General features: G+C 50.5%; 1 protein-coding gene across 3 annotated transcripts in view; it reads left to right on the top strand.

Annotated features, from left to right (window-relative positions):
- Rassf2 (Ras association domain family member 2) overlaps positions 1-26,135 on the top strand; it is a 38,946-nt gene that overhangs the window by 8,615 nt on the left and 4,196 nt on the right. For all 3 annotated transcript variants that reach the window (XM_052724697.1, XM_052724696.1, XM_052724698.1), the window contains exons 2-10: positions 10,623-10,713; positions 13,462-13,537; positions 15,475-15,626; positions 17,812-17,900; positions 18,745-18,905; positions 20,523-20,624; positions 22,378-22,429; positions 22,958-23,079; positions 25,091-25,188. In XM_052724697.1, the coding sequence (XP_052580657.1) occupies positions 10,655-10,713; positions 13,462-13,537; positions 15,475-15,626; positions 17,812-17,900; positions 18,745-18,905; positions 20,523-20,624; positions 22,378-22,429; positions 22,958-23,079; positions 25,091-25,188 (911 nt within the window). In that variant the 5' untranslated portion in view covers positions 10,623-10,654. The remainder of the gene's footprint in view (positions 1-10,622; positions 10,714-13,461; positions 13,538-15,474; positions 15,627-17,811; positions 17,901-18,744; positions 18,906-20,522; positions 20,625-22,377; positions 22,430-22,957; positions 23,080-25,090; positions 25,189-26,135) is intronic.

The raw sequence follows: 26,135 nt of genomic DNA, 5'->3' as shown, positions 1-26,135 counted from the left end.
ACCCATACCTTCATATCCACTCACACATGGCCTTTTCTGATAGAATTTTTACTTCCTTCATGGTCTTTTTTTAGTATGCACCATGGCTGCTGTTTCCTCATAAGAGATGAAGGGCCTTTTGAGTTTTCCTTCCATAAACATCCATTGAGAAGGCCAAGAAGCTTTCGGATGCCCGAGGGATGTCCCTCTATAAACAGGCTGCTGTTCTTCTGGCCAGGCTGATTGTCTAGGTGTCTCAGAGTGGCTCCAGTCACTCGCTTGGCCAGCCCCTGCTGGTGTGGAGCAGGAAGCAGGTGTTTGGGGCCTCAGCTTCACTTCCTGAGATCTCCTGCAGTAGCTGTGCTGGGGAATTCAGACCTGAATGTGTGTGCAGGGCCTGAGTCAGAGGCCCAGGTGGTGTGGAAGGAGCTGGTCTTTGCAGCCCCAACTGCTAGGGGAATTCCAGCCCAGCCCCCTGCGGCGGCTCAGTTCTGCATCTGCCCAGAGGCCCATGGGAGTGAGGTGGCCTGGATAGGACCTGTGCCTTTGCTAGTGGTGGGGGCTTCTTTCTGAGAGTAGGGATGGGACTGAGGGACTGAATGTGGGGCCTGTGATGGAGAAAAGTAGTTTATTGTCTTGACAGTTGCTTTGATTGAGGGTCGGTGGCTGTGATTGCCAGGCCCACGGTCCTGAACAAGGATCTTTATGCTCTGCCCTGGGCCTGGCTCCTTGGGGTCTGCCTCTCCGACAGCCTGTTTGCTGGACCACGCCCTTCCGTCTTCCCTTATCCTAACACTCCCAACCTCTGCTGGCTGGTGCCAGACCCAGCCTGTACTGTCTCACTTGCTAAGACCGTCTCAGCCAGGCACTGCACCAGGAACACTGGGCTCTGTGTGACCTTGCATTTCTTCTCTGATGCTCCTTTTGTGGTGTGTGGGGTTAACGCATTTTCCTCCTAGTCAGAATCTCTCGTTCTCTCCCACCTCCCCCATTCGCGCACCACCCATTCGTGCACCCCCCATTTGCGCACCCCCCAACGCAGTCCTTGGTGACTAACTCTTCTGCTTTCCCCCTTTAATCTCTCTCTCTCTTAGCATTCACAGTGCTTCCGATGCTCTCCTCCTCAGGACCGGATGTGGCCGGAGGATATACTGTACTTCTCAATATGCTCCCACCTCGGGGTCGAATCATGACTGCCGAGGTCTCAAGGCTCTCTCCTAATGAAGTGCATTCTAAAATGTTTAAAGAGTAAAGCTTTGTGTGGGATGCTTTTACCACTGCTCAGCTCCAGCCCTCCCTGTGGTGCCGTGTGCTGCCAGGGAACTCAGGTGCCAGCTGCCAAGGATGGAGGTCATCTGAGGAAGGATGGAGAGTAAGCAAGTCTCAGAAAGGACACGGCCTGGCCCTGAAGTGGGCCCCGCATCGGTCAAGACGTGTAGACGAAGGCAAAGTGTTGAGAACCTGAATTTTCTCGTGCAAAGTTGTGAGGCGCTGTGTGGAAGGAATCCCTTGTCATCTGTAGATCTTGGCAGGGCCTCAGCCCGCAGCTCAAGTCTCCTTCCTTGAGTGGTGCAAGGCGGCTGGGGCTTCCTGTTTGCCATCCGCCCTTCTTCCTGCCCCGTGTGAGGGTGCTGAAGTACAGAGGGCCCGGCACGGTCCCCTCTCTGCTCCAGCTCCTCCATAAAGCCTTTATTCTCTCAGGTGACTTGACTAGTTCGTCTTTAGCTCTGTAGTCTGAAGCACTGTGCGGTTGCTCTCAGGGAGGGCCGGGCGGTACACAGGAGGGGTAAAGACCAGGGGTACCTCAGGAGGGGTAAAGAGCAGCCCCCAAAGGGGAAGCTGGGCCTCTAGCAAGCATTTCCTTTGCATCAGGCCGGAGCCTGGGGCAGACTTCCTCCCTTCTAGTTTGCAAGAAGAGGTGTTTGCACCAGCTCTCTGCCTGCACTTCACAGTCCTAGAGATGTTCTGTCGTCTCCTTTCTCTTTGGAAGCAGAAGTCACAGGGAGGGATGCTAAATACCAGCTCAGTTCTCTTTCAGACAGTCCTCCTCCTTCCTGGTTGAAATACATTTGGTGTTGTCCTGGGTCTACACAGCTCTTTGTCAGATTTCACAGTGGCCCTTCCCCGGATCTATGCTGGTCTGACCTGGAGAGGCTCCCAAAGACGCTGCTAATCATCAGTTTTCATTGTGACCTGGACATCATGGTTTTTGGAAATAATCCCTCCGCTGTCCTGTTCCCTGACCCACGGGTGCTGGGCACTGAGGGCTACCTTAACCCTGTCCCTTCATGGTAGCTGAGGTGGGGATAGGGTGGGGCCTGCTTCCTGCCACACATCCAGGAGGACAGGTCAGGAAAAGAGCAGCAGCCACCAAAGGGACTCTCCATCTGCCTCCCTGGGGGCTCTCCCACCAGGGTCCCGCCTTTCTGTCCTGTATCTGCTTTTCTTCTCCTGGGTCTTTCCAGTGGACAAATAGAAGAGACAGTCTCGGGGCCGAGACAGAACCAGAGCGGACTTCTGGGCTCCCTGACCGCAGGGAGTAAGGGCACCAGCACTGGAAGGAAATAGGACTAAGAAGAGAAGAACTGTCGTCTTTGGAGGGAGCTGTGACCTTTCTCAGCTCCAGGGGTTTCTTGAGGCCTGGCCTCTGCTCTTCTCCTGGGAAGCTGGGCCTGTGAGTTTCTCAGGCTTGAGCAGCCCCTCACTGATTCCGTGGAGCCTGGTGCGAGAGGCCGGAAATGCCTGTTGGGAAGAGGGAAGCTTCTTGGAAGGTCAACAATAGTGTCATCGCTGGCAGGTCTGTCCCCAGCCTCCCACCTGGCTGCTCAGAGCACCAGGCCTGCCTTGCTTTACCACAGCCAAGCCAGGAGTATTTAATTCCAGACATGGGTTGGTGCCATAACCAGAGTTTTAGGGCAAAAACCTGGCTCTGCAGCCATGACTGGCTGGGCTCGGTCACCGTCCCACTACGCCACTTAAAGAGAAGACCAGTAATGGCAAAAGTCTGCATCATCAAGCAGTCTGTTGTGAGGCTGACCACTGTCTGGGTTCTGGTCCTTGTGGTGGTCATGACTTGAGGGGTTCAGAGTGCTTGCGTTAGGATACATCTCCCACTGATGGCTGTCACCCTCCCAGGGTGGCCCATCCGGTGAGGCTTTGGCTATTCCTAGAATCCACAGTGACTGCAGGTGTCGGACAATGACTTGTTTCTGTGCCTTCAGCCTTGAAGAGGGGTGAGCTAGGTGGTCAGATCCTCCTTGAGTGGCCAGCAGGCTCGTGCAGAGTCTAGAGTGAGTTTGACCCGAAGACAAACACAATGAAGGCAGAAGCGCCCGCTTTTATACAGTGTCTAGTTACTTACTGATCTCAAGCAAGGAGTACATGCCTTTTAGACAAAGCTGTTTCTGAAAGTGCCTGTTGGGGTGTGGCGGATATTGCTGGGACCATCCGACCCTTTTTACTATTGCATGTTGAGTGTATTTCCCACGTATGTCTTAGCTTGTCCCTATCCGGAGACTGGCTCATGCATGGGATGCCTGGGAGGTCCCTCTTCCTCCCCGGAGGGGGCGGGACTTTTGGCTAGTGATAGCACTGATGTCCCTGGACAACTCCGTGCTGTTCTTCACACTCCAGGGCCCCTATGGGAGCAGGCAACTGCTTGCCTCCAAGGGAATCAGCATCACCCCTTAGCTTCCTCCCCTGCCAGCCCAGTCACATGTTTCTCTGGAAGAAACCCCAAGGGAATAATCCCTCACCCTGAGAGCAAGTTCTCCTTCATGGCTGCAGTTGAGCCCAGGCCCTCCGTGGCAGGGGTGATCATCCCTGGGAACCTGGGCAAGGGAGGGCTCAGGATGGGAGCAGCTGGCCTAAGAGGTGAAGAAGGCCCCACCAGGCCTTTTGTATCACAGCTGTTAAGTACTGTAAGAAAGGGCAAGCTGAGGGTGAGAGTCTGTTCCTCCAGCACCTTCTACCTAGCTTAGAAGGTAAGGAAAATTTGGATTAGGATTTAGAGAAACAGGCGCTTGCCTGGGTCTGAGTTGAAGATGAAAAGCAGACCCGGAAGTTTCTCTGTGGTTGAGCTGTGATCATGGTCAATGACCAAGAAAATATCTTTTGGAGGGACATTCTCTTGGGTTTAGGGAGGGAAGGTGTGACCTTGATGTATTTTTAAAGCAAGCAGGCAAGAAGTCATGATTGTTCTCCATTTGGGACAAACTAGGCCCCTCTGACAAGCTGGGTGGCATGATATAGGAGTTTGATAGTGCTAAGGAGAATCCAGAACAGTCTGCTAATGTATGAAACCAGAACCAGAGGGAAATCTGACTGGTTAGTGGTCTCGTGGTGAGTTCAGTGTGGGGCCTGGGTGGCCTGTGTCCAACTGTAGTCACATTTCCAAATATCTGAGCAGACATGCTCTGTATTTAGGGGACATTCAGTCTTTACCTTAGTTTCTGACTTAGAAGTCCTGTGTGGTGATATCCCTGTTCACAGAAGGTTAGTAGAGGCAAAGGTTTAGACTGCCAGGGAGCAGCTCCATGTTAGTAATTGTTTGGGTGAATTCTGTTCTCTCTCTCTCTCTCTCCCTCCCTCTCCCCCCCCCCCCCTCTCTCTCTTGAGACAGGGCTTCTCTATGAAGTCCTGGCTGACCTGAACTCTCTACATAGACCAGGTTGGCCTTGAACTCACAGAGATCTTCCTGCCTCGGCCTCCCGTGTGCCAGGATTAAAGGCGTGCGCCTCTACACCCTGCTTGCCCTTTCTTTCTTGTCCCTTTTCCTTTCTCCTTTCTTTCCTTTCTTCTCTCTCTCCTTCCCTCTCTTTCATCTTTTCTCAGTGTGGTAAGTCAGAGGGAGTTTCTGCCCTGTACCTAGAATGTGATGCGCCTAGCTGATGCGGCCTCTGTCTTTCTTCTTGTCTTTTCTACAAAGACATGGCAACCCCCAGTTTGGTCCCAAGGCATTGTGGGACATGATGCTTGTAAATGATTCCTCTAAGGCATTTGGAGGACAACAACCTACAAATTCTAGATAATAACAGGGAAGACAGGAGGGTTACCACCAGCAGCTGCCATGTCCCTCTTTCAAAGGCATAGAAACTGTGGGTAGCCCTTGGAGGAAGTCTCCAATTGAACCCACATTCCAGCTCCACCAGCCATCTTCCTTTGACCCTCCTCCTGTCAGGAACTGAACTCTAAACTTCCATTCCACTGTTACGATGCCTCTGGGGCTTGCCTTGCAGTGTTTGTGTGTGTGTGTGTGTGTGTGTGTGTGTGTGTGTGTGTGTGTGTGTACTTAGCTTTATCTTTCCAGCTAGGTGGGAGTAGTTAGGGGTCTGTGGAGATGGTTGGAAACTCTGTGAAGAGAGATTCTGGAAACATGGTAAGGAGAGGATGGGTCCTGCCACAACACGGTAGCCTATAGAAGTATTCTCTTTACACTCCAAGAAGTGTAAAAACAAGAAAAAGAAATGTGAGAAGGCAGGCCAGAGGACACAGGGTGGCCTAACGTGAGTCTGAAGGGCAGACTTCTTATGCAGAGAGAACAGCAGACCATTTCCAGCTGTGCCCGTGGTGAGCTTGCCATGTAGCTAGAAAGAGTGTGAGTGAGGCCCTGGAGAATCTCTACAATTGAGGCTGCCAGGTGACTTGATTCTATTAATCTGGCAAGTAAAAAATAGTCACAAGAGAGGTGGAAAAATTTTCAAAGATTTATGAATAACTTGAATTGATAAAGTCCTTTGGCTATTAAAGATGTTGGCCCTTTGTCGTATGCATTGTGAATATGCCCTCCTATTGCCCGTTGACTTCTTATGGGGTTAAAAAAAATTTTTTTTCTAAACGGAAATTGAAAACCTTGATAGTTTTTTTTTTTTAATTATTATGTTTCTGGATTTTGAGTCTTGACTGGGAAAGGTTTTTTTTTCCCCCTCATATCTAGTTTAACACACACATATCATTCTTTCACCATTTTATGATTTTAATGTTGAAACTCCTGTGCATGTATAATCTTTCGGTGGAAGGCATAAGAGAGAATTCATTTCCCATCTCCACTTCTCCCCTCTCCAGAGGCCAGCCAGCCCTCTAGTGACACTTTTGCCTACTGTGTCTTTCTCTGTTATTTAAAGATGCTGCTCACATTCCGTGTTTCCAGATATATTTGGGTCTAATTCTGGATGTGTATTGTTTGGTTGATCTGCCCGTTTTGCCTCTAGTATCAAGTAGCTTTTAATAACTACATGGAAACCTTCTGTTCTCTAATTGGTATTCCCAGTCGGTTTAAGAGGATGTGGTATCAAAAGGGAACTGTCTGAAGAGCATGGTAGATTGCTTTCAGATGCAAAACAAAATTACGAAATTATAGGTTATGATGGAGGCAATGAACAAAGAGAGCTTTATAGAAGGTACACTTGGTGAGTTAGAGACCAGCTAAATAATTCTGAAGAAAATAAGGGATGGAAATTATGGGTGAAAATAGTATGAAGCTTGGAAGATGGATGAATTGATTGCTGGATGGATGGATGGATGGATGGATGGATGGATGGATGGATGGGAGGATGGATAGATAGATAGATAGATAGATAGATAGATAGATAGATAGATAGATAGATGATAGGTAGATAGAGACAGATAGGAGGATAGAAGGGTGGGTGGGAAGATGATGGGTGGTTGGGAGGATGAATAGATCAGAGGATGGATGAATGGTACTGGATAGAGGGGATAAGCATTTTCAGAAGAACCAATAATGGAAGGAAGAGAGGAATTAGGCAAAGAAAAGAATATAATATTACTTCCTCTGTGTTTGAGGTGAGAAAAGAGCTGGTGACCAGGCTCATTCTTTACCATTAATCTGATTTTCACTGGAACCTGACTGTAGAATGACTCTGACCAAGGTCCCCTACGACTTTCATGTAGTTCCAGTCAGGCTCCAAGTGTCTGTCTGTTCCCTGGACTTCACCACCAGCTCCTGGCTCCTGTTTTGGACACCCTGTTCTAAAGGCTTTCGGAACACCACATCTCTTGTTTCCCCTCTGTCCTCAAGGGGCTCCTCTCCCTCTGCCCACTCTCTTGGCTGGGCTACCTGGAAGCTTGCCCTAACCCTCTCCATTCTCATGATGTTATCTGTTCTAACTCAGAGGCTCACACTCCCATCTTGTACAGAGGGTATGTGTTGTTGGTTGTTTTTCACTCTTTGGCTCTTTGGGGAGTGTAGCTGGAGAGTTTTCTCTCCGGGTCCCTCCAAACCCCAGCCGTCTGACAGCCCACTTATAAAATAAAGACACAGACGCTTTTATTATTTAAACTGTTTGGCCTAATGGCTCAGGCTTCTAGCTATCTAGTTCTTACATCTTAAATTAATCCATTTCTATAAATCTATACCTTGCCACGTGGCTCGTGGCTTACTGGCATCTTTACATGCTGCTTGTCATGGCGGCAGCTGGCAGTGTCTCCCTCCGCCTTCCTGTTCTTTCAATTCTCCTCTCTGTTAGTCCCGCCTATACTTCCTGTCTGGCTACTGGCCAATCAGTGTTTTATTTATTGACCAATCAGCAACACATTTGACATACAGACCATCCCATAGCAGGAGAGCCCACCACCCAGCTCCCAGATGAATCACCTGGAGTCTTATTCTTTCTTATGAACACCTGGCCTTAGCTTGGCTTGTTTTCTAGCCAGCTTTTCTTAACTTAAATTATCCCATCTATCTTTTGCCTCTGTGCTTTTACCTTTCTCTATTTCTGTGTACCTTTTCCTTCCTTCTTACTTCCCCCGCCCCCAGTATCAGAGCTTTATTAGGAGGAAGGGCGGAGGACAAAAGAGCCAGGCCTGGGGGAAGCATGTGCAGAGAGCAGAGAGAGGGAAAGAGAGATAGTGGGGCCAGAAGGGAGAATAAGGAAGGGCCTTTTCCTTCCTTCTTATTCCGCGTGTCTGGTTCTGTGGCTGGGTGGCTGCCCCATCCCTTTCCACCCCCACCCCCCACCCCTGCATCCTCCTCTCTTTTTCTCACTCCTTCATCTCTTCCCAGATCCCCCGCCCCGTTTATTCTCTCTTTCTGCCAGCCCCGCCCATTCTTTCTCCTGCCTCGCTATTGGCCATTCAGCTCTTTATTAGACCCATCGGTGTTTTAGACAGGCACAGTAACACAGCTTCACAGAGTTAAACAAATGCAGCATAAAAGAATGCAACACATCCTTGCATCACTAAACAAACGTTCCACAGCATAAACAAATGTAACACATCTTTAACTAATATTCCACAACAGGTGTGCTTCTGCCTGGACACATCTACCCTGTACTGATGTCATCACCCTCTTGCCAATGACACCTGGTGTGTGTGTGTGTGTGTGTGTGTGTGTGTGTGTGTGTGTGTGTGTGTATGTGTGTGTGTGTGACTGAATCCAGTTGGCCCCCAGGACCCAACCTAAACTCAGACGTGTCCTTCCTGTGGGCCACCATGGTCCTGCCGTCCACCCAACCTGCACACTGAGAGCAGGGAAACTGTTTGCTTTGCACAGCTAGGCACACAGTGAATGCTAATGGAGTGTGGAAACCTGCAAGCGCATAGGAAGAGGACTTTGGGGGTATTTGCTAGATAAGAGTAATGACCACTTAAAAAGGAAAGAAAAGCTTTTTAAACAGTCTGCCTGCCCTGCGTGTTGGTTTCTCTTCTTTCTGCACAGTACATACTTGCTTGTTTTTATGGTCAGATTATGCTGGGTTTTTGGAAAAACACAAGTATTTAGAACTCAGACCCCACTGTGTCCCAAGGGCCCCACTATTGGGTACACAGATGGGCTATGCGTCTCACTCTGACTGAGGAAGCCTTTTATTCATTTCCCATAGTTGCTGGAACAAATCACCCAGACCTGGGTCCTTAAAACAACACAGATTTATTGTCTGACAGGTCTGCAGGTCAGAAGTTTGGCTCAGTTCTCTTGGAGTCAAAGTCAAGGTATGATCAGGGCAGACCCCTTCTGTTCCCACAAAACAGTGAATTCAGTTTAATGATAGACATGCTGAAGTGTGTCAGGGAAGGTGCCTTGGTGCCTCAGAAATAACAGGGGTTGTTGGTAACTGGCAGGAAGGCAGAATAGGCAACTGCCAGAGTAAGCATGTATAGTAAAGTGGTGAGGATGGGCTAGCCACCAGCCAAGCCTTATCTGCTGTCATTTTTACTTTTTAATGTTTTTCTTTTTTTTTTACATTTATCTATTTTTATTTGATGTGTAGAAGTATTTTTCCTACATGTGTGTCTGGGCACTGAGTGTATGCAGTATTCACAGAGGCCAGAAGAGGGCATCGGATCCCCTGGGACTGGAATTATATTCAGTTGTGAGCTTCTGTGTGGGTGCTGGAAATCCAATCTGGGTCCTCTGGAAGAGAGCCAATGCTCTTAACTACTGAGACATCTCTCTAGCCCTGGGAATTCTCTTAATAAAATATTTGGGGGAGGGGGAGGCCAGTGGTGTCACTACTGAGAGAAAGCAGCCTTTTACTCATTTACAGGAGGCACTAAGTAATATCTAGAGACTTGGCTTTTTTTGTGTGCACATAATCTCACTGTAGTCTAGGCTTGTCCGGAACTTGCCGTGTAGCCTGGGCTGGCCTCAAACTCATGACCCTCCTGCTTTGGGCCACCATACTCAGTGTTAGACACCTTTGTGATAGTCATGCCTGGGGCCGTGCTACTGGTTTCGAGCAGAAAGAGGCCAGGGAGGCTGGCAAGCATCTTCCAATGCAGAGGGCAGACCCACAACCGAGCACAGTTCAGCTACACATGTCAGTGGGTGAAGGCTAGACTCACAACCGAGCACAGTCCAGCTGCACATGTCAGTGGGTGAAGGCTAGACCCACAACAGAGCACAGTCCAGCTGCACATGTCAGTGGGTGAAGGCTAGACCCACAACAGAGCACAGTCCAGCTGCACATGTCAGTGGGTGAAGGGCTAGACCCATAACAGCTGCACATGCCAGTGGGTGAAGGCTAGACCCACAACAGAGCACAGTTCAGCTGCACGTGTCAGTGGGTGAAGGCTAGACCCACAACAGAGCACAGTCCAGCTGCACGTGTCAGTGGGTGAAGGCCGAGGAGCCCTGGCATATTATGTAGCAGATTTGAATATATGCTTTCATATACGTGGGCTGTGTAGACATATGCATATGTTACTGTGACATGAAATTAAAGAATGAGACCGAGTTTCCTAATTCATTGCTTGTTTTCCCAAGTAATGAACTGCCTTCACACACTGCACCCCAGTGGCACTCACGGAGCTGTGCTGTACTGCTGGGCATGGCTTTATTTCAGGTGGTTTCCTGTCCTAGGTCAACTTCAGTAGACTCTGGGATGTCCCTGCCAGATGAGACTCTGTTCCATGTGGCAGATGTCCTTTCAGAGAGAAGACTCATTGGCCATCCTTGGGATCAACTTTGTTTTTCATATTTTCCTTGGCTGGGGCGGAGGTCATGCTCTTTCTTTCCTGTGGGTGTTTTTTTAGGGCGTGAGGCCAGCGGGAGGCAGTGTGGCATCTCATCAGCTCTGGCTGTGGATCTGGGGGAAGGAGAGCCGTCCATTCCAGCTGATTTTGTCTCCTTCTGTCTCCACCAAGGTCACAACCTGGCTCTAAACCCTGGCTTCTCCTTTCGGTTACAGGCCTCTTCTTCTGATGAAAAGAGAAGGGAAAGATGGACTACACTCACCAAACTGCCCTAGTCCCGTGCGGACAAGATAAATACATGTCCAAGTAAGATGTCTTGTCGTATTGCTCGGCCAATGCTGGGACTCCGCGGGTAGACAGAAGCCCCTGGGAGAGGAGTTTCACTTGTGGGAGCAGCTAAGCAGCTCAACGTGGACTAGGGAGAGCAGCGGCAAGATAACCAGCAGCTGTAGATGAAAACCTGCCTCAGGGAACCCAGCCTGGCCAGTAAAGGGGTGATAGGACACAGCACCTTTAGGAACTCAAACGAGGCTTCCGGAAAGAGGAGTTGGCTGACGTCTGCTTGCTAGACTCCGAATGTGTGTTACCACCACCACCCCCCACCCCACCCCACCCCACCCCTCCATTTCCCTCCGAAGTCTAAAGCCTATGGTGATGGATTGGATGTGGGCTTCTGTAGGGGTGGAACCCTTATCTGCAAAGTGAATGGCCTTAGAAAAGCCGGAGGGTGTTGGCTTATCCTTCTGCCACGTGAGGCAGCAGGGAGGAACCAGCCCTTGCTGAATGCTGACTCAGCTGTAGCCTCCTCCTGGACTCCTCGGCCTTAGCTGAGAAGTGAAATCCTATTGTTGTTAGGCCCCCTAGTCTAGTCTTTTGTCACAGCTCCCATAAATGGGCACAAACACGGCTCACGGCTCCTCCTGGGGTGTTGCCTATGGAAAGACCAGGCTGCGAGAGTGAGCCATGGACTGCCATGGCTCTGACTAAAAGAGGCACAGGTACCCTCTGAATAAAAGAGGCAGGTTCGGTGGGGCGTGGTGAAATACACCTTTAATCCCAGCATCTTGGAAGGTGGAGGATTGCCGGTTCAAAGCTAGCCTGGGCTGTGGCGAGTTCAAAGCCAGTCAGGTAACTTAGTAAAATCTTACCTCAAAATTAAAAAGAAAAAGGAGCTGTAGCTGTAGCTCTGGCTACACTTGCCTAGCACCCCCAAGGCCCAGTTCATTCATACTAGGAGGAGGGGAAAAGGAGAAGGGGCTGGTCCCTGGCTTCTGTACGTTAATGTCTCTGGAACAGGCTTTGTCGCTCAAACGACAGAGGTTGAGGAGACATTGATTCCAATCTCCTTGAGATCGGATCCAGGGCCTCACAGATGAAAGGCAAACCCTCCACACTAAGCTGTGCCTCCAGTAGGGATCTTACCTCTTGGATACTTCCCACCTTTAAAAATTATTTAGCTTATCTGAGACTCAGTTGTCTTAGACACTACACTTAGTCACATAGTGATGCCTGTTGTATGAGATCCAGAACATTCTCGAATCTTCACCAAAGGGTTTCCCTGGGGACTTCTAGTGAGCAGGAATTTTGAATAGCACAGTGAGCCTTTGGTTGGGTTTTTGTGGAGTCACATTTTTCTCTAACTCAGTCCAGCTTGTGTGGAATGACTCCTTCACTGAGGTTTAACTTGTCTGAGTTTCAAGGACTCTCCAGTGGGTTTGACTTCCACTGGGGCCCATACTCTCTCCGTTGGGGTCGAAATCTTCCTATTGGCCTGCTGGGTTTAGAAAGGCTGAGCTCTGTCACCTCTTCCCTGGGAAGCAGGCAGACACACAAGATGGGCAGCCTCCCAAGCTGGCACGTGTATCAAGCGTAGAAGATTGCCGGGGTCCCGAAGGCTCCTCTGGCCCATGTCTATTTACTGCTCCCCAATAGGTCTGGCTTCTTCTACTGAACGTAAGACACATGAGATTCATCAGTGTAGTATGTATATCCATTGCTGTGTTACTCCATTGTGACAGTAACTTCCTTAATTCATCTAGTCTGTTGATAGGCATTTGCTAAACATAACAGGGGTTTGTCAATGAAGCCCAATGCCGCAGACAGACACCTCCCCACCCCTTGCAAGCCTCATGGCCTGCAGTGGGATGCAGAAGAATGAAACTCAGACCTTTAAAATAAGAATGGATTCTATTGGCTGATAAACAGAGCTCAGGGCTAGGGCCTAGAGAAGGATTTGTGATAAGCATAAGGATAGATTTTTATCTGTGGAGGATGCCACGTTCATGGGGCCTCTTTCATAGGGATGTGGCCTATTTACTGTAGGATCGTGGTCTAAACAATGCTCAGGATATTGAGGGGATTCAGGTGGAGGCAGCCTCCTAATAGAATAGCAAAGACTCACCAGGCTGATTGACCACTTTTTACTCTGGCATTCCAGGTGACTAGGCATCTTTCATTTCCTTCCATTGAAGAAAACAGGCTTTTGTGATTGACAGTCTTGGTTTCTCCAATGCTTTAAGCTGAGCCTCCAAGTCATCCCTGTCAACTCCCTAAAAGGGCTAGAAGTCTCAGAGCTTTGTGAAAGCCGATAGCGGTCACCCTGTCCTCACTGACAGCAGAAAGAGAAAAGAAAGGCCAAAGAGAGGCAGGAGAAGTCCTGCTGGCACGGAAGGGCATTTGTCTGCGTCTGTGACTGATACCTGTTTGTCTGTGGGTTGGGGCCGAATGCTGGAGAGGCTGGTCTTTGTCTACAGGCTGCCATGATGGTCCCAGGCTGCTTCCTAATGTTGATCTTGGCCCTGATCATGGGGAAAGGTCGACGGGGTGGTTGATGCAGAACTCTTCGTGTGTGTGTGTGTGTGTGTGTGTGTGTGTGTGTGTGTGTGTGTGTGTGCATGTGTGTGTGCGCGTGCGTGTGTGTGTGTGTGTGTGTGCATGTGCGCGCACCCATGTGTTCATATTCTCAAAGGAGTGCTGAGGCCAGTTGGGGGGTGAGCAAGAGAGGGAATGATTGCCCTGTGGTGGCTTCAGCTGGCAATGTCATTCTCCCCCAAGGAATGAACTTCTCCTGCATCTGAAGACCTACAACTTGTACTATGAAGGCCAGAACCTGCAACTCCGCCACCGAGAGGTAAGGTGTCCCCACAGGAGGCCTGGAGGCTCCTGCCCTGGTAGGGTCCACTCTCTTTCCTGTTCCTCCTGCTATAGCAAATGACCCTAGGATTTAGGATGTCAGTGGGTCTCCTTCTTTTTAATTCATCCTGTATCTGTCTCTGTAAACTATAAAGATGCTTGTTAGAATAACTTGTGCTCAATTGTTCTTGGCTAACTAGAACACATTTTCAAGGGATCAGCCCCTAGTGATTTAGTTCATAGGAAGAGAGAGCAAGTGGTGAATGTCAGTTGCTGAGGCAAGCTATTGGGGAATAGAATACAAGGTGCTGTGGCCTTTCCCTGTCTCTTGAAGCACTTCACTTAGAGTCTTATTGCCGGTTAAATCCCACCCTGCTATTAAGCAAAGTAAAGGAGTGATGCCAGTCCCGGCCGGCTGGAAACCATATAAACAGCCCCGCCTACATAAAGCCTTCCTCCTTAAGAACACCAAATGCCCTAACATTGTTACATTCCTTGCCCATCTTGTTTAGTCTCACCCTCCCCATGAGGACGATCCTTTGGCCCAAGTCGGTTGATCACTAAACAGATGTTTGTGGCCCCCCTGTTCTGGCACTCATGAAAGCTTGGGTTCAGAAGGGAGAAAAAAAAGCCTGACCCTTGTAGGGGATTAGCTGGTGGCCGGGCCGTAAGCATGAGCCTTGCTTAGGACCTCGCACAGCTGCCCTGCTTCTGTCCTTGGATTACTTTGTGCAGCCGTGAATGCACAGCCTGGCAGACAACTTAAAAAGAGGGAGGTTCTGTTTGTGCTCATGGTTTCAGAGGGTTTGGTCTGTGGTTACCTGGCTTCCTGGCCCAAGTAGAACATGTGGCCGGAGAATTTCTTCACCTCATGGCAGATAGGAAGTGGAGACATATGGGAAGTTTCTAGAGAGCAGATAGAACCCTCAGTGACCCACTTCCTCCAGTTAGACACTCTTTCCTAAGGTGTCCACCAGCAAGGAACCAAACGTTTAGCCCATAGGTGTGGGGACATCTTGTAATCAAACCAGAAAGACCCTGTAGTTCCTCTCTGAGATCTCACAGCCTGAATAGGATTGGAGGGCTGCGTTTGGGGAGGTTTTACATTGAACATCTTGTTAGTCAACAACCTTTTGGTATAACTTAGAAATTCCTGAAGGATTTATTCACCTCTTGGGAAGTGTTGTGGTGTGTTAGATTATGACAAGCACAAGGGAGTTTCGCTTTAAAAAAATAATCAGATCAGCATGGCAGCTGGCAGACACTTGACACCTTTTAAGGCAACGGTTCTGCTCCAGGAGCGTGTTCTGTAAGTAAACTCGGGGAAGGCTTTGAGTCTCCGCCACCCAAAGTCAGGTCGGATTGCTAAACACAGGAAAAGAGCCAGCTCAAGGGTTTTTTTCTTGCTTCTAATTAGGAAGGCCAGTCTCTGTCACTTTAAGGACCTGACCCTCTCTCCCTCTCTCCTTCCTTCCATTTTTGTTTTTTTCCTCTCTCCCTCCCTCCCAAACATATCTTTTTTAGTTAGGTGCTCATTCTGTAGCTCATACTGGCAAGGAGCTGATAGCAATCCTTCTGCCTCAGCTTCCTGAGCACTGGTGCCCGAGGTGTGAGCTATCACACCTGGCCATTGTTTTCTGATTTCCTTAAAGTCATCGGGATAAGACCATACAAAGCCTTTGATGAATTGCGCATCTGTGTCTCAAGCAAAGAAACAGGATTTGGGGAGCGTGTTGCTGGGGAATCTCCCACACGCTGCCGAGAGCCTTCCCTCAGCGCAGCTCCTTCCCAGAAACCTCTGTGCTTCTGACCTTTGAGGTCAGCGGCAGGGAGCTGGAGACTTCACCAAAGTGCGAGCCTCAGAGCTAGGATTGGCACACCACGCGCATCCCGTGGGTCCGCTCTGGGCTCAGCACCCCGGTGGCTTCATGATAGGAAGAAGGCGAGTTCATCGTGGAGGGGCTGCTGAATATCTCCTGGGGGCTGCGCAGACCCATTCGGCTCCAGATGCAGGATGACCACGAGCGCATCCGTCCCCCTCCGTCCTCTTCCTCCTGGCACTCTGGCTGTAACCTGGGCGCACAGGGGTGAGTGAGGGGAGATGAGTTTGAGGGTGTCTGGGGCTCCTGGTCCAGGTCCTAGAACCCCCACTACTACCTGCCATGGTTTTTGGAAGGGGGAGGTAGGGGCCTCTGACCTGACTCCACAGGCACAGAGTGAGGAGGAGTGGTTCTGAGTCAGCGAGGGGAAGCACGGAGGAGTGGGGTGCAGAGGGTCCTCCCTCAAAGGTTCTTTTTGTTTTGTTTTGTTTTTCGTGACAAGATTTCTCTGTGTAGTTTTGGTACCTGTCCTGGATCTCACTCTGCAGACCAGGCTGGCCTCGAACTCACAGAGATCTGCCTGGCTCTGCCTCTCAAGTGCTGGGATTAAAGGCCTGCGCCACCACTGCCCGGCTTTTTTTTTTTTTTTTTTTTTTGGTTTTTCGAGAAAGGTTCTTGTTAGTGGCTCACTGATCCAAGCTTGCAGGCTTCTGACAGGACGCCAGCCCACACACATCCTCCCGGCTGGAATGGGCCTGCTCCAGGGACATCTAGGATTTGAACCTGCTGATCAAAGCTCTCTCTGTCTTAGTGGAACCTAATGAAAGAACAGGAATGTTCTGTCTGAGCCAACCAAGTGAGGTCAGCCAGGGGTCTCCCGTACACCTGGAACGGGTCATGGCACACAGGCAGTATTCTAGGAGGTCTCCTATTGGTCCTCACTGCAAGTCCCGTGAAGACCATGTCTGATCTCCCACCTTCGGTGGCCAGATGAACAACTGGTTGCCAGCACCCGCAGACCTTTTGTTCTCTCTCTGGGACTTCAGTTTTAAGATCAAGTGACTGGCCTTGTTCCCCCTGAAACTTGCTGAGGTGGGTGGCGTTCGGGCCAGAGCCTGGGTGGAGTGGGACGGCTGCTCGGCCAAAACCACAGTGACGTGCTTTCTACTTTAAAGGGGGAACTGAGCCCTCCCTCTCTGCTGGCTGCCTGGAACAATGTTACATTCCACAGCCAAGTGTATCATTCTCCTTAGTTGAGAAATATCTGCAGAACAGCCAAACCCTCGAATCAACTTTGGCTCTTCCCAAGAGAACGGAAGGAGGGAGGTTGTTGCCCCGCCCACTGGGCTTGGGGAAGCCTGGTCAAGGCTTTTGGGCTTGTTCTCAGCACTTTTACTGTGCTTCTGGGCTGGACCCTCCATGCCGGGCACTGACCTCTAGACTGTTACATTCTGTTCTTCAATAAGACCAGTTTAAAAATCCCGTTTTCCCCCATGCCCTGGGCTGCAGCTGCCCAGGGGTCCTTCAGTAGGCACTCTCGTTTTTTTCTCCACTCCCCATGATAACAAGCTGGTTCTTGAAGCCTGTAAATATTTTAAGGGCTTTCAGAAGCATGTCCCAGATGCCAGCACAACGTAAATGTTGCCTCCAGGACTGTGTGTGAGGTGCCAAGGCCAGTTTCTGCCCTGGACCCCAGAGAGAGGGGTGTCACCTGGGCCAAGCGCCTGCCAATCTCTGGAGGCTGCGGACTGAAGCTTTGACAGCCATAAGGAGAAATTCTCACAGCTTTTCAGTTTTCCTTTTCTTCCCTTGACGCCATCCTCCCAGGAACACAGGCCTTAGAAAGCCCCACTCTCCTCACCTCGGTCCTTATTGTCAAACAGACTGGTCCTTATTGTCAAACAGACTCTCCCTTCAGAGTGAATCCCCTGTTGGTTTCGGATGTGTTTCTCTGAGCTGCCTCCACTTCTCTTTGGGGCTCCCAGTCAAACCCGGGTCTCAGCTCAGGTGACCTGTTGTGGTCCCTTCTCCGGCTCGCAACCCTGAGAGCATTCCTCGCTCCTGAGCTGTAGATAGTTCCTGAGATATTCTTCCAAAGAAAGAAAGAAAGAAACCCAGCCTGGAATCGTGTCCTGAGAAAACGTGCTTTGAGACTCGGTGCAGGCCACACACAGGCTTTGTTCTGGGTCTGATGATGGATTGGGAGCTTGTGCTGGTACGGGTGGGGATGGCCACCTTTCTCCCGAGTTCCTCGCCCCCACCCAGCATTAGAATGTACCAGCCCCCTGGATGCTCACTCAGTGCAGCCTGCCGGCCTCTTGCCTGACCGAGGGGTGCTAGTGCCCTCCTGCATGGCATGGGCAAAAGCTCCCATTGCAGGAAGGGGGCGTGAAATTGGGACGTGACCTCTCGGGGGCTAAACAAGTCTGTCCTGTTTGTTTGCTACCTTCAGCTCCACCCTGAAGCCCCTCACCATGCCCACCGTTCAAATCTCAGAAGTGGATACGCCTGCTGAAAGCAGCGAGACACCCAGCCCCACAGGTATGTGAACAGCAGAGGAGCCTCCAGCTAGAGGCCATTTGAGTGACAGCGCCGTGTTTTAACTTGTGACTTTGTATAAATATATAAATATAAATATAAAACCCACATGGATCAATATCTTTAAAAAAAAAAAGTTAAAAGGGAAGAATTTTAAATCTCCCGCCTCCTCCTCTTTAGTTTCCCTCCCTTAAAACAACCTGCAGCATCCTTCCTGATGGAACAGGCAAATGCGTGCAAATTCATACAAATCCAGGCAGACGGCCTGCTGTCACCACTTGGAGTGGGCATGGCTCCTTCTCATCCTATCTCCGGACAAGTGACAGCTTTTGTCAGAAGCCCTATTCCCCCAGGCCCCTCACCAGTAGCAGCCACCATTTGACTTCCTGTCTCTGTGACTTTGTCTGCCCTGAGCGCCTCCTGTGAGTTGACTCACAAAGTACACACCCTTTCATGACTGGCTAATTTCAACCCAGCCGTCAAGGTTCTTCCATGCTGTGCCCTGTGGCAGCTTGGTCGCAGCATCTCGCACACCCTTAGGTCATGCTTAGCCTGAGTCTCAGGCCCTGTTCTCGGCCCTGTTCTATGTGTTAACTTACTTACACCCTCACTGTGATTCCACAAGCAGAGACTCCTGTTGCCCCTTCAGAAAACCGAGGCACGAGAGGCCAGGGAAGCACGGCTGGGAGAGAGCTGAGTCTGGAGAGCCGGCTCTGAGGCCTGTGCTTGGAACCTGTGCACTGCTAACTCCTCAGTAAACTGCGTGTTGTGTCTCCTCCGGCAGGAAATCATTTCATAGAGGGAATCGGGTTCAAGCGAACAGTTCACTTCTCCTCTTCCTCCTCAGACTCGAGGGGTCTGAAGCCCGTGCAGGAGGACACCCCACAGCTGATGCGCACGCGCAGCGACGTTGGGGTGCGTCGCCGTGGCAATGTGAGGACATCCAGTGACCAGCGGCGCATCCGACGCCATCGTTTCTCTATCAACGGCCATTTCTACAACCACAAGGTAGAGGAAAAACCTCGGGGACATCACTACTTTCTGGGCAATGGCCATGTGGCCTCGAGGGTGACGTGGGCACGGGACCCGGGAAGCCAAGAAGTTTTGGTTCAGTCTAAAGGTTGTGCGTGTGATGGAGGCTTTGCTGGCTTCTTGAGAGATTCAGGACTTCCCGGTGAGGAACAGTCCCCACCAGGCGTGGGAGATCTCAGTAGCCTGTGAAGCAGACTTAGCTTTCAGAGTTCCATGAGCACACCTCGTGAACCCTTCCCTTGCCTCGGCAGGTCAATCTGTGTAGTTAATTCCTGCTCCCACCCCTGGCCTCCCCCAGCACCCAGCACCCTGCGCTTTCCTCCTAGTGTGAGAAACACTGATCTTCACTTCATAATAAGAGTACTAGAGACCCGTCGTGAAAGTACAAGAGTACAAAAGTACACAGTACATTTCATGACTTTGCAAATCAGTGGCGTCCTAGAGAAAAGGTAGGCAGGCTGGAGGGCCATTTGGTATAAAACAAGGGTTTTTATATTCCTAATCACATTTAACGGATCCTTAAGTTCCCAGTTGGCTGAGTTCTTTAGAGAGGTACAATTCCCCATCCTATTGGCTCAGGATGCAAACCTTTCTAATTTCTAGCCTGGGACTTGAATTTCCCTCCTTTTCTGACCCATGGGCTCAGTTGGGTAGCAGACTGCCTGTGGCTTTTCAACCGCTAGGATGGACCGAGAGTGTTCAACCAAGTAAGCACCAGTACCAGCAGGAGAAGACAAGGGCTGGGTGCTGGTACCGCCTGCCTCTCTGTGACTCTCCAACAAGCTGTGCATGTACCCCCTGAAAATGAACCGTAATGATTTATTCTTCTCTGCTGCCATCTGGCCCCCTGAGCTGATGACTGTTTTTGAGCAAGGCTACAGGTCCCAGTTCAGCCCAGCATACTGCCACCTCGGGGACCCTGAGCCAACTAACCCTCCCTTTCTTTCCGCTGCTTTAATCCCACTAGAATCCTGTAAGTGCGTGGTGGGAGGCTGGCCGGAGACCACCTCATGCCCAAGTGCATGGTGGGAAGGTGGCCAGAGACCACCTCATGCCCAAGTGCATGGTGGGAAGGTGGCCAGAGACCACCTCATGCCCAAGTGCGTGGTGGGAGGCTGGCCGGAGACCACCTCATGACCAAGTGCATGGTGGGAGGCTGGCCAGAGACCACTTAATGCCCAAGTGCATGGTGGGAGGCTGGCCGGAGACCACTTAATGCCCAAGTGCATGGTGGGAGGCTGGCCAGAGACCATCTCATGCCCAAGTGCATGGTGGGAGGCTGGCCGGAAACCACCTCATGCCCAAGTGCATGGTGGGAGGCTGGCTTCTTCAAGGAAGGGTCTCTGTGAATATTTTGCTTATCTGATCTCACCTCTAACCCTGCTCTTTGGAGCTCAGTTTCCCAGGGGAGCATAGTCTGAGCTGGGCGAACTCTAAGGGCCACTTTGTTTGCATCCATGCCTGATGCTGGCCAGAGTGTCTGGGGCTCTCCTCAAGTACATTTCCAGTCCTGTCGCTGGGCCCCTTACTCACTGGTTTGATACTCAGGCCTTGTCCCCACTCCTCCCCTAAGCCAGACCCCTCTGTTGACAGACATCGGTTTTCACACCAGCCTATGGCTCTGTCACCAACGTCCGCATCAACAGTACCATGACTACCCCCCAGGTCCTGAAGCTGCTGCTCAACAAGTTTAAGGCAAGTTCTCTCAGTGGGCTGTGGGCCTCAGGGCTGTCAGGGTTGGGGCGGGGCGGGGGCGGGAGCTTGCCAAGTTCTCCCACGATTCTGCAACCCCAGATCCATTGCCTAGGGAATGGTGCCACCCACAGTGAGCAGATCCCCCGCCTCAATTAACATCAGGATAGCTCCCACAGACCTACAGACTCTAGACATCCCTCTTTGAGGCTCATTTTCCAATGATTCTAGATTATGTCAAGATGACAATTAAAACACCAAGTATTTACTTGTAGCGCAAATCATAACTGTTCGTAATAATAAAAACCCAGAGCCAGATATCGGGGTAAATGCTGAAAGATCAGAGAGACAAAGGAGCAAGCCATAGCCACCTCTTACCTCGCCAACTCCTCGGCTTGAAAAAGGGGTTGAGCTGGGAGGGGTAGTGGGGTGGTGGCGCACGCCTTTAATCCCAGCACTCGGGAGGCAGAGGCAGGCGGATCTCTGTGAATTTGAGGCCAGCCTGGTCTACAGAGCGAGATCCAGGACAGGCACCAAAGCTACACAAGGAAACCCTGTCTCAAAAAACAAAAAACAAAAGAAAAAGGGACTGAGCTCCTGTCTCCTTCTGCCTTACATTCCTCTCTCCATCCAGTCATATCACTTCCTGTGTCCACTTCCCTAGTGCTGGGATTAAAGGTGTGTGCCACCATGTCTGGCCTCTAAGGTTAACTAGTGGCTAGCTCCACACTCTGATCTCCAGGCAAGCTTTATTTGTTAGATCACAAACAAAATATCACACATTTACTTTTTTTTTTTTTGAGAAGAGACCTCACTATATTGCCCAGATTGGCCTCAGGAGAGCCTGTGGCCTCAGCCTCCTGACTGGCTGGGACTCTATGTATGAGCCGAGCTAGTATTCTTTTTCTTTTTTTTTCCCCAGTGATTTTATTTTTATCTATATGTTCAGGTTTTTTTGTGTTGCTAGGACCCAAAGCCAAGTCCTCACACTGAGCAACAAACACCCTCAGCCCTTGTATTCCTGTGTTCTTAAATTTTTTATTTATTATCTGTGTATGCTTGTGCCATGGTGTGTGTGTGTGTTTGGGGGCGTGTGCCACAATGCATCTGCAGAAGTCAGGCGACAACTCTGTGGAGTCCATCCCCCCCCCTCCACTTTTTATAGGCTCTAGGGATCAAGCTTATGTGGCGAGCATCCTTGCCCATTAGCTGTCTTACTGGCTAGAGTTTTCTTTTTCATGGAACCAGTGCAACCTAGGACACAAGGCTCTGAGTTTGGGTCCCCTGGCACCACCTGCCAGGTGGCTGAGTAGGGCAAGTTGCCATAACCTTTCTGTGCCCCAGCTTTCTTATTTGTAGGAGAGTGGTGCCCACGTGTTATGGGATGTCATGGTATGAGATGAGTGAACACACATTAAAAGTGTGTTAACTAAACCAGTCCAAAAGCTTGAAATCTAAAATGCACCAACCTCAGAAACTTTGTGAGCAATGACGTGTGACTCAGTCGTCATCTCGGGTCTCAGGTTTTTGTAGAAGGAAGCTAACTGGTAAAACTCCTGTCCAAATCCCCAAACCTGAAACATGTCTTCTCCCGAACATTGCGGGTGAAGGATGCTCTGATGCTATTATTGACTGGCATGATTGACTACAAGGCCCTGACTTTGCAGAAGCCTAGAGTCTGGTTTGGAGAGTGGAGGCAGAGGGAATGGCTCAAGGCTGGGATGTTTCACCGAATTGTTTTTTGTTCTCGATTCAGATTGAGAATTCGGCAGAGGAGTTTGCTCTGTACGTGGTCCATACTAGCGGCGGTGAGTCTGAAGAGCACAGTACACTTCAAATCCTTCAATTAACTCAAAATAGCAAGCTCAAAACAAAATCCTCTATTCCATGGTTGATGTTTCCTAAAATTCTAAATGCTGTTTGTCCCCAAGCCTGGTGGGCTTGAGGGACAAGAGCCCCGGAGAATGCCATGTGGGCAGTAATACTAAATCCCCAAACTTAACTGCCTATTAGGAAATGAACTGGAGTGGCATCTTCCAGAGGGTCTGAGGCATGGTAGTGTATGTCGGGGGGGGGGGGGGGAGCGGGGAGGCTAGTATGTGTCTGTATGGGGGGCTGGTATGTGTGTGTATGGAGAGCTAGTGGGGGGGGTAGTATGTGTTTGGGGGGAACTACTTTTAACAACAGATGGTGAGTAGTTCATCCCAACACAGTCTGACTTGTGTGGCCGCATCTCCTAAGTTGCCTGTTCCCTTTGGAGCCCTGAACTGGCCGCCATTCCTGGTGAGAAAGGTCTTGGGGCTGAGCTCAATCAACCTTGATGGTGTTGCTTTCAGAGAAGCAGAAGCTGAAGAACTCCGACTACCCCCTGATTGCCCGCATCCTCCAGGGCCCATGTGAACAGGTCTCCAAAGTCTTCCTGATGGAGAAGGACCAGGTGGAGGAGGTCACCTATGATGTGAGTCCCTTGTGGTTGGTGGTCTGCCCTCAACAGCAGGGGGTGGGGGTGGGGCGAGGAGACTTATTGGTTACAGCATGATCTTTTTTTATTTTACATTTATATTTTTTATTTTATTTTATTTTCCAACCACAGATTCCCCCTCTCATCCCTCTTCCCGCTCCCCCCAGAAGCCCCCCCCCCAAACCTGCCCTATTCCCTCCTCCAAAAGGGTAAGGCCCTCCATGGGGAGACAGCAAAGCTTGGTACATTCAGTTGAGGCAGGACCAAGCCCCTCTCCACTGCATCAAGGGTGAGCAAGGCGTCCCGCCATAGGTAATGGGCTCCAGAAAGCCAGCTCAGCAGCATGACCTTTTAACCAGAGCTCTGTCCCCTGTGGCTGCCCTGCTTTAATAGCAGGTTCTTTTGACAGCCGTGGAGGGTGGGCCCTGTGGGGATTGTTAGAGGACTGCATTTCTTGAGCCTCCCGAGGGTGCTGGGGTTCTGAGAGCTTGGGAAGCACGCTCCCAACACCAAGGACTCAGCAGGGAATTTCTTTTCTCGGGTGTTAGTTGATACAGTAACAAGCACCCCCAAATCCAAGCACCTTATAACCCTCACCATTCTCCTCATGATTCTGCAGCCCTGTGCTAGGCTCTGGGGTGAGTATGTATCTTATTCAGACCCCGCTGAAGGGCAGCGGCTCCCGGGGCTCTCCTCCCCACAGTAGGTGGTTTGGAGCATAAGAAACTAGTACAGGGCCTGGGGAGATGGTGGGTAAAGAGTTGCGCATGTGTGAGGAGCTGAGTTCGAATCCCCAGGCCCCACACGTACCTAGGTGTGGCAGCAGGTGTCTGTAATTTCAGTGCCCTACCGTGAGATGGGAGGGGAGGCAGGGGACTCCCCAGGGGTCTCCTCACCTCGTGGGCCTCCTAGCTTGTCACATACAGTGGCACACAGCAAAGAGACTGTCTCAGACAAGGTGACAGATGAGGTTTTCCTCTGACCTGCACACCATGGTGCACGCCGGCCCTTTACCTGAGCACCTGTGCTCACACACGTGCACCTGTGTGCACATTACACACACATTTTTGAAATTTTCGAAAGAACTAGTCCAAACCGTGGAAGCTCATTTGAAGCCTCCACTGAGATGGAGAGTGCCAAGTATACAAAAATTCCAGTGCCCCCTCCCAGCCCCCCGAAAGCGACCCCGGCAAGCTCAGCACTTGTAGGGTGGAGGGATACCTGGAGGAGAGTTGAGAGAGCAGGGCAGGGTTGGTTTTGTTTGGTTGGTTGGGTTTGGTTTTTTCAAGACAGGGTTTCTCTGTGTAGCCCTGGCTGTCCTGGAACTCGCTCTGTAGCCCAGGCTGGCCTCGAACGCAGAGATCCGCCTGCCTCTGCCTCCCCAGTGCTGGGATTAAAGGCATGCACCACCACCACTCAGCTGTTTTGTTGTTGTTGTTTGTTTGTTTGGCTGGGGAGGGAAAGCTGTTTCTTTAACTCTCTGGAGTCAGTCACGTCCCTGAAGCAAGTGCCTATTTGGATACCCAGAGACTGGAGACTGAATCTGGGCTGTGATGACTCCTCATTCCCTCTGGGGAGAACAAAGCAGTTTACTAAGGTCTTCTTTGGGCTTTGGTTTGTTGCAGTTCTAGGGATGAAACTTAGAGCCTACCTCCACCCTGCCAGCCCCAGGAAGGAATAGAGCCCATCCCCACCCCTACCCCCACCCCCACCCCCACCCCCAGCCACACTCCCAGCCCCAGGAGCTCTTTCTCTGAGTCAGTATATGAAAGGAATGTACTTTTCTGTTTGAAGTCACCAGAGTTGTGGCTCACAGTAATGAAATGAAAACTGAGAAGTGCCAAGATAGAATCATGTAAATGCAGGCTTCTTCGTGCAGACTTGACCAGCCTGGGGTAGGAGGAGGAAATCCTGGCTTAGTGGGGAAATAGATTTCTGAAGACTTTGTGCCTTGAGGAAAGTGATAGCAAAACTTTTTATAACAACAGGACTTGATCCCCCTCCCCAGGTGGCCCAGTACATAAAGTTTGAAATGCCGGTCCTTAAAAGCTTCATTCAGAAACTCCAGGAGGAAGAGGACCGGGAGGTGGAGAAGCTGATGCGCAGGTGAGCACAGCTTTTGAGTGAGACTGGGTTTCAGGGCCGCGCTGTTAGCTGCCTGGTGGGGACTGGTACCTGCGGGCTGCCCACTGACAGACCAGATCTCAGACAGGGACATGAGCACCGGGTTTTCTGTTTCCCACTTCTGTGTCAGCTGCTTATTGGATATGAGATCCCCACTATCCTTTCCTTTTATGAAAGAACTCTGGGAAAGAATGTGTTGGCTTCAAATCTCTTTGGAATCTGGATTTAGAAATAGGGAGGTCCCTTTCTCTTGGGTCTTACTCTATTGTCTGTCTCTGTAACCAAACACTCGGGGCTGGGTAATTTAAACAGAAAAGAGATGCATTTAGCTCACAGTTCTGGGGTGAGGTGTAAGGGCACACACGGCCCACATCTGCTTGGCTTTGGTGAGGGCCTCATGGCAGATGGTGTGGCAATGATAATCACACACGAGACAGGAAGCTAGAGAGGGAGGGACTTGGGGTGAGTTTTTGATAAGAACTTGTTATTTGAAGAACTAACTGGAGTCTTGTGAGACTATATTAATTCGACTATGACCCAACATCACCATGTGGAGACCAGGCTCCACACACACACACACACACACACACACACACACACACACACACACACACACACACACGAGCCTTCGGGAGGAGGCCCGGTCAGACAATGACTTGGTGCTGTCACCGCAGGGCGACGAGGCTCCCAGAAGGAAGCTGGCATTCCCTCAGATGAGGCTCAGAGTCTGAGGTTATTTGAGGACAGAGTCTGAAGGTCAAGTGAGGGTCCACACAGGTTCTGGGGCATGTCCCAAAGGGGTGCAGGCAAAGAATGCTAAGACACAGATACTCTGGGAACCTTAGGAAGGTGGTCTGCAGAGCAGAGATGGCCTGAGCCGTCCACTCTAAAGTCTTTCCCGTCCTTCCTCCCTTTAGATGTGTTCTTCT

Source organism: Peromyscus californicus, unplaced genomic scaffold (genome assembly GCF_007827085.1).
Source record: "Peromyscus californicus insignis strain IS unplaced genomic scaffold, ASM782708v3 Scaffold_7__1_contigs__length_154581171, whole genome shotgun sequence".
NCBI classification, from domain to species: domain Eukaryota; kingdom Metazoa; phylum Chordata; class Mammalia; order Rodentia; family Cricetidae; genus Peromyscus; species Peromyscus californicus.
Note: the sequence above shows the minus strand (reverse complement) of the source record. Positions and strands in the feature narration are given on the sequence as shown.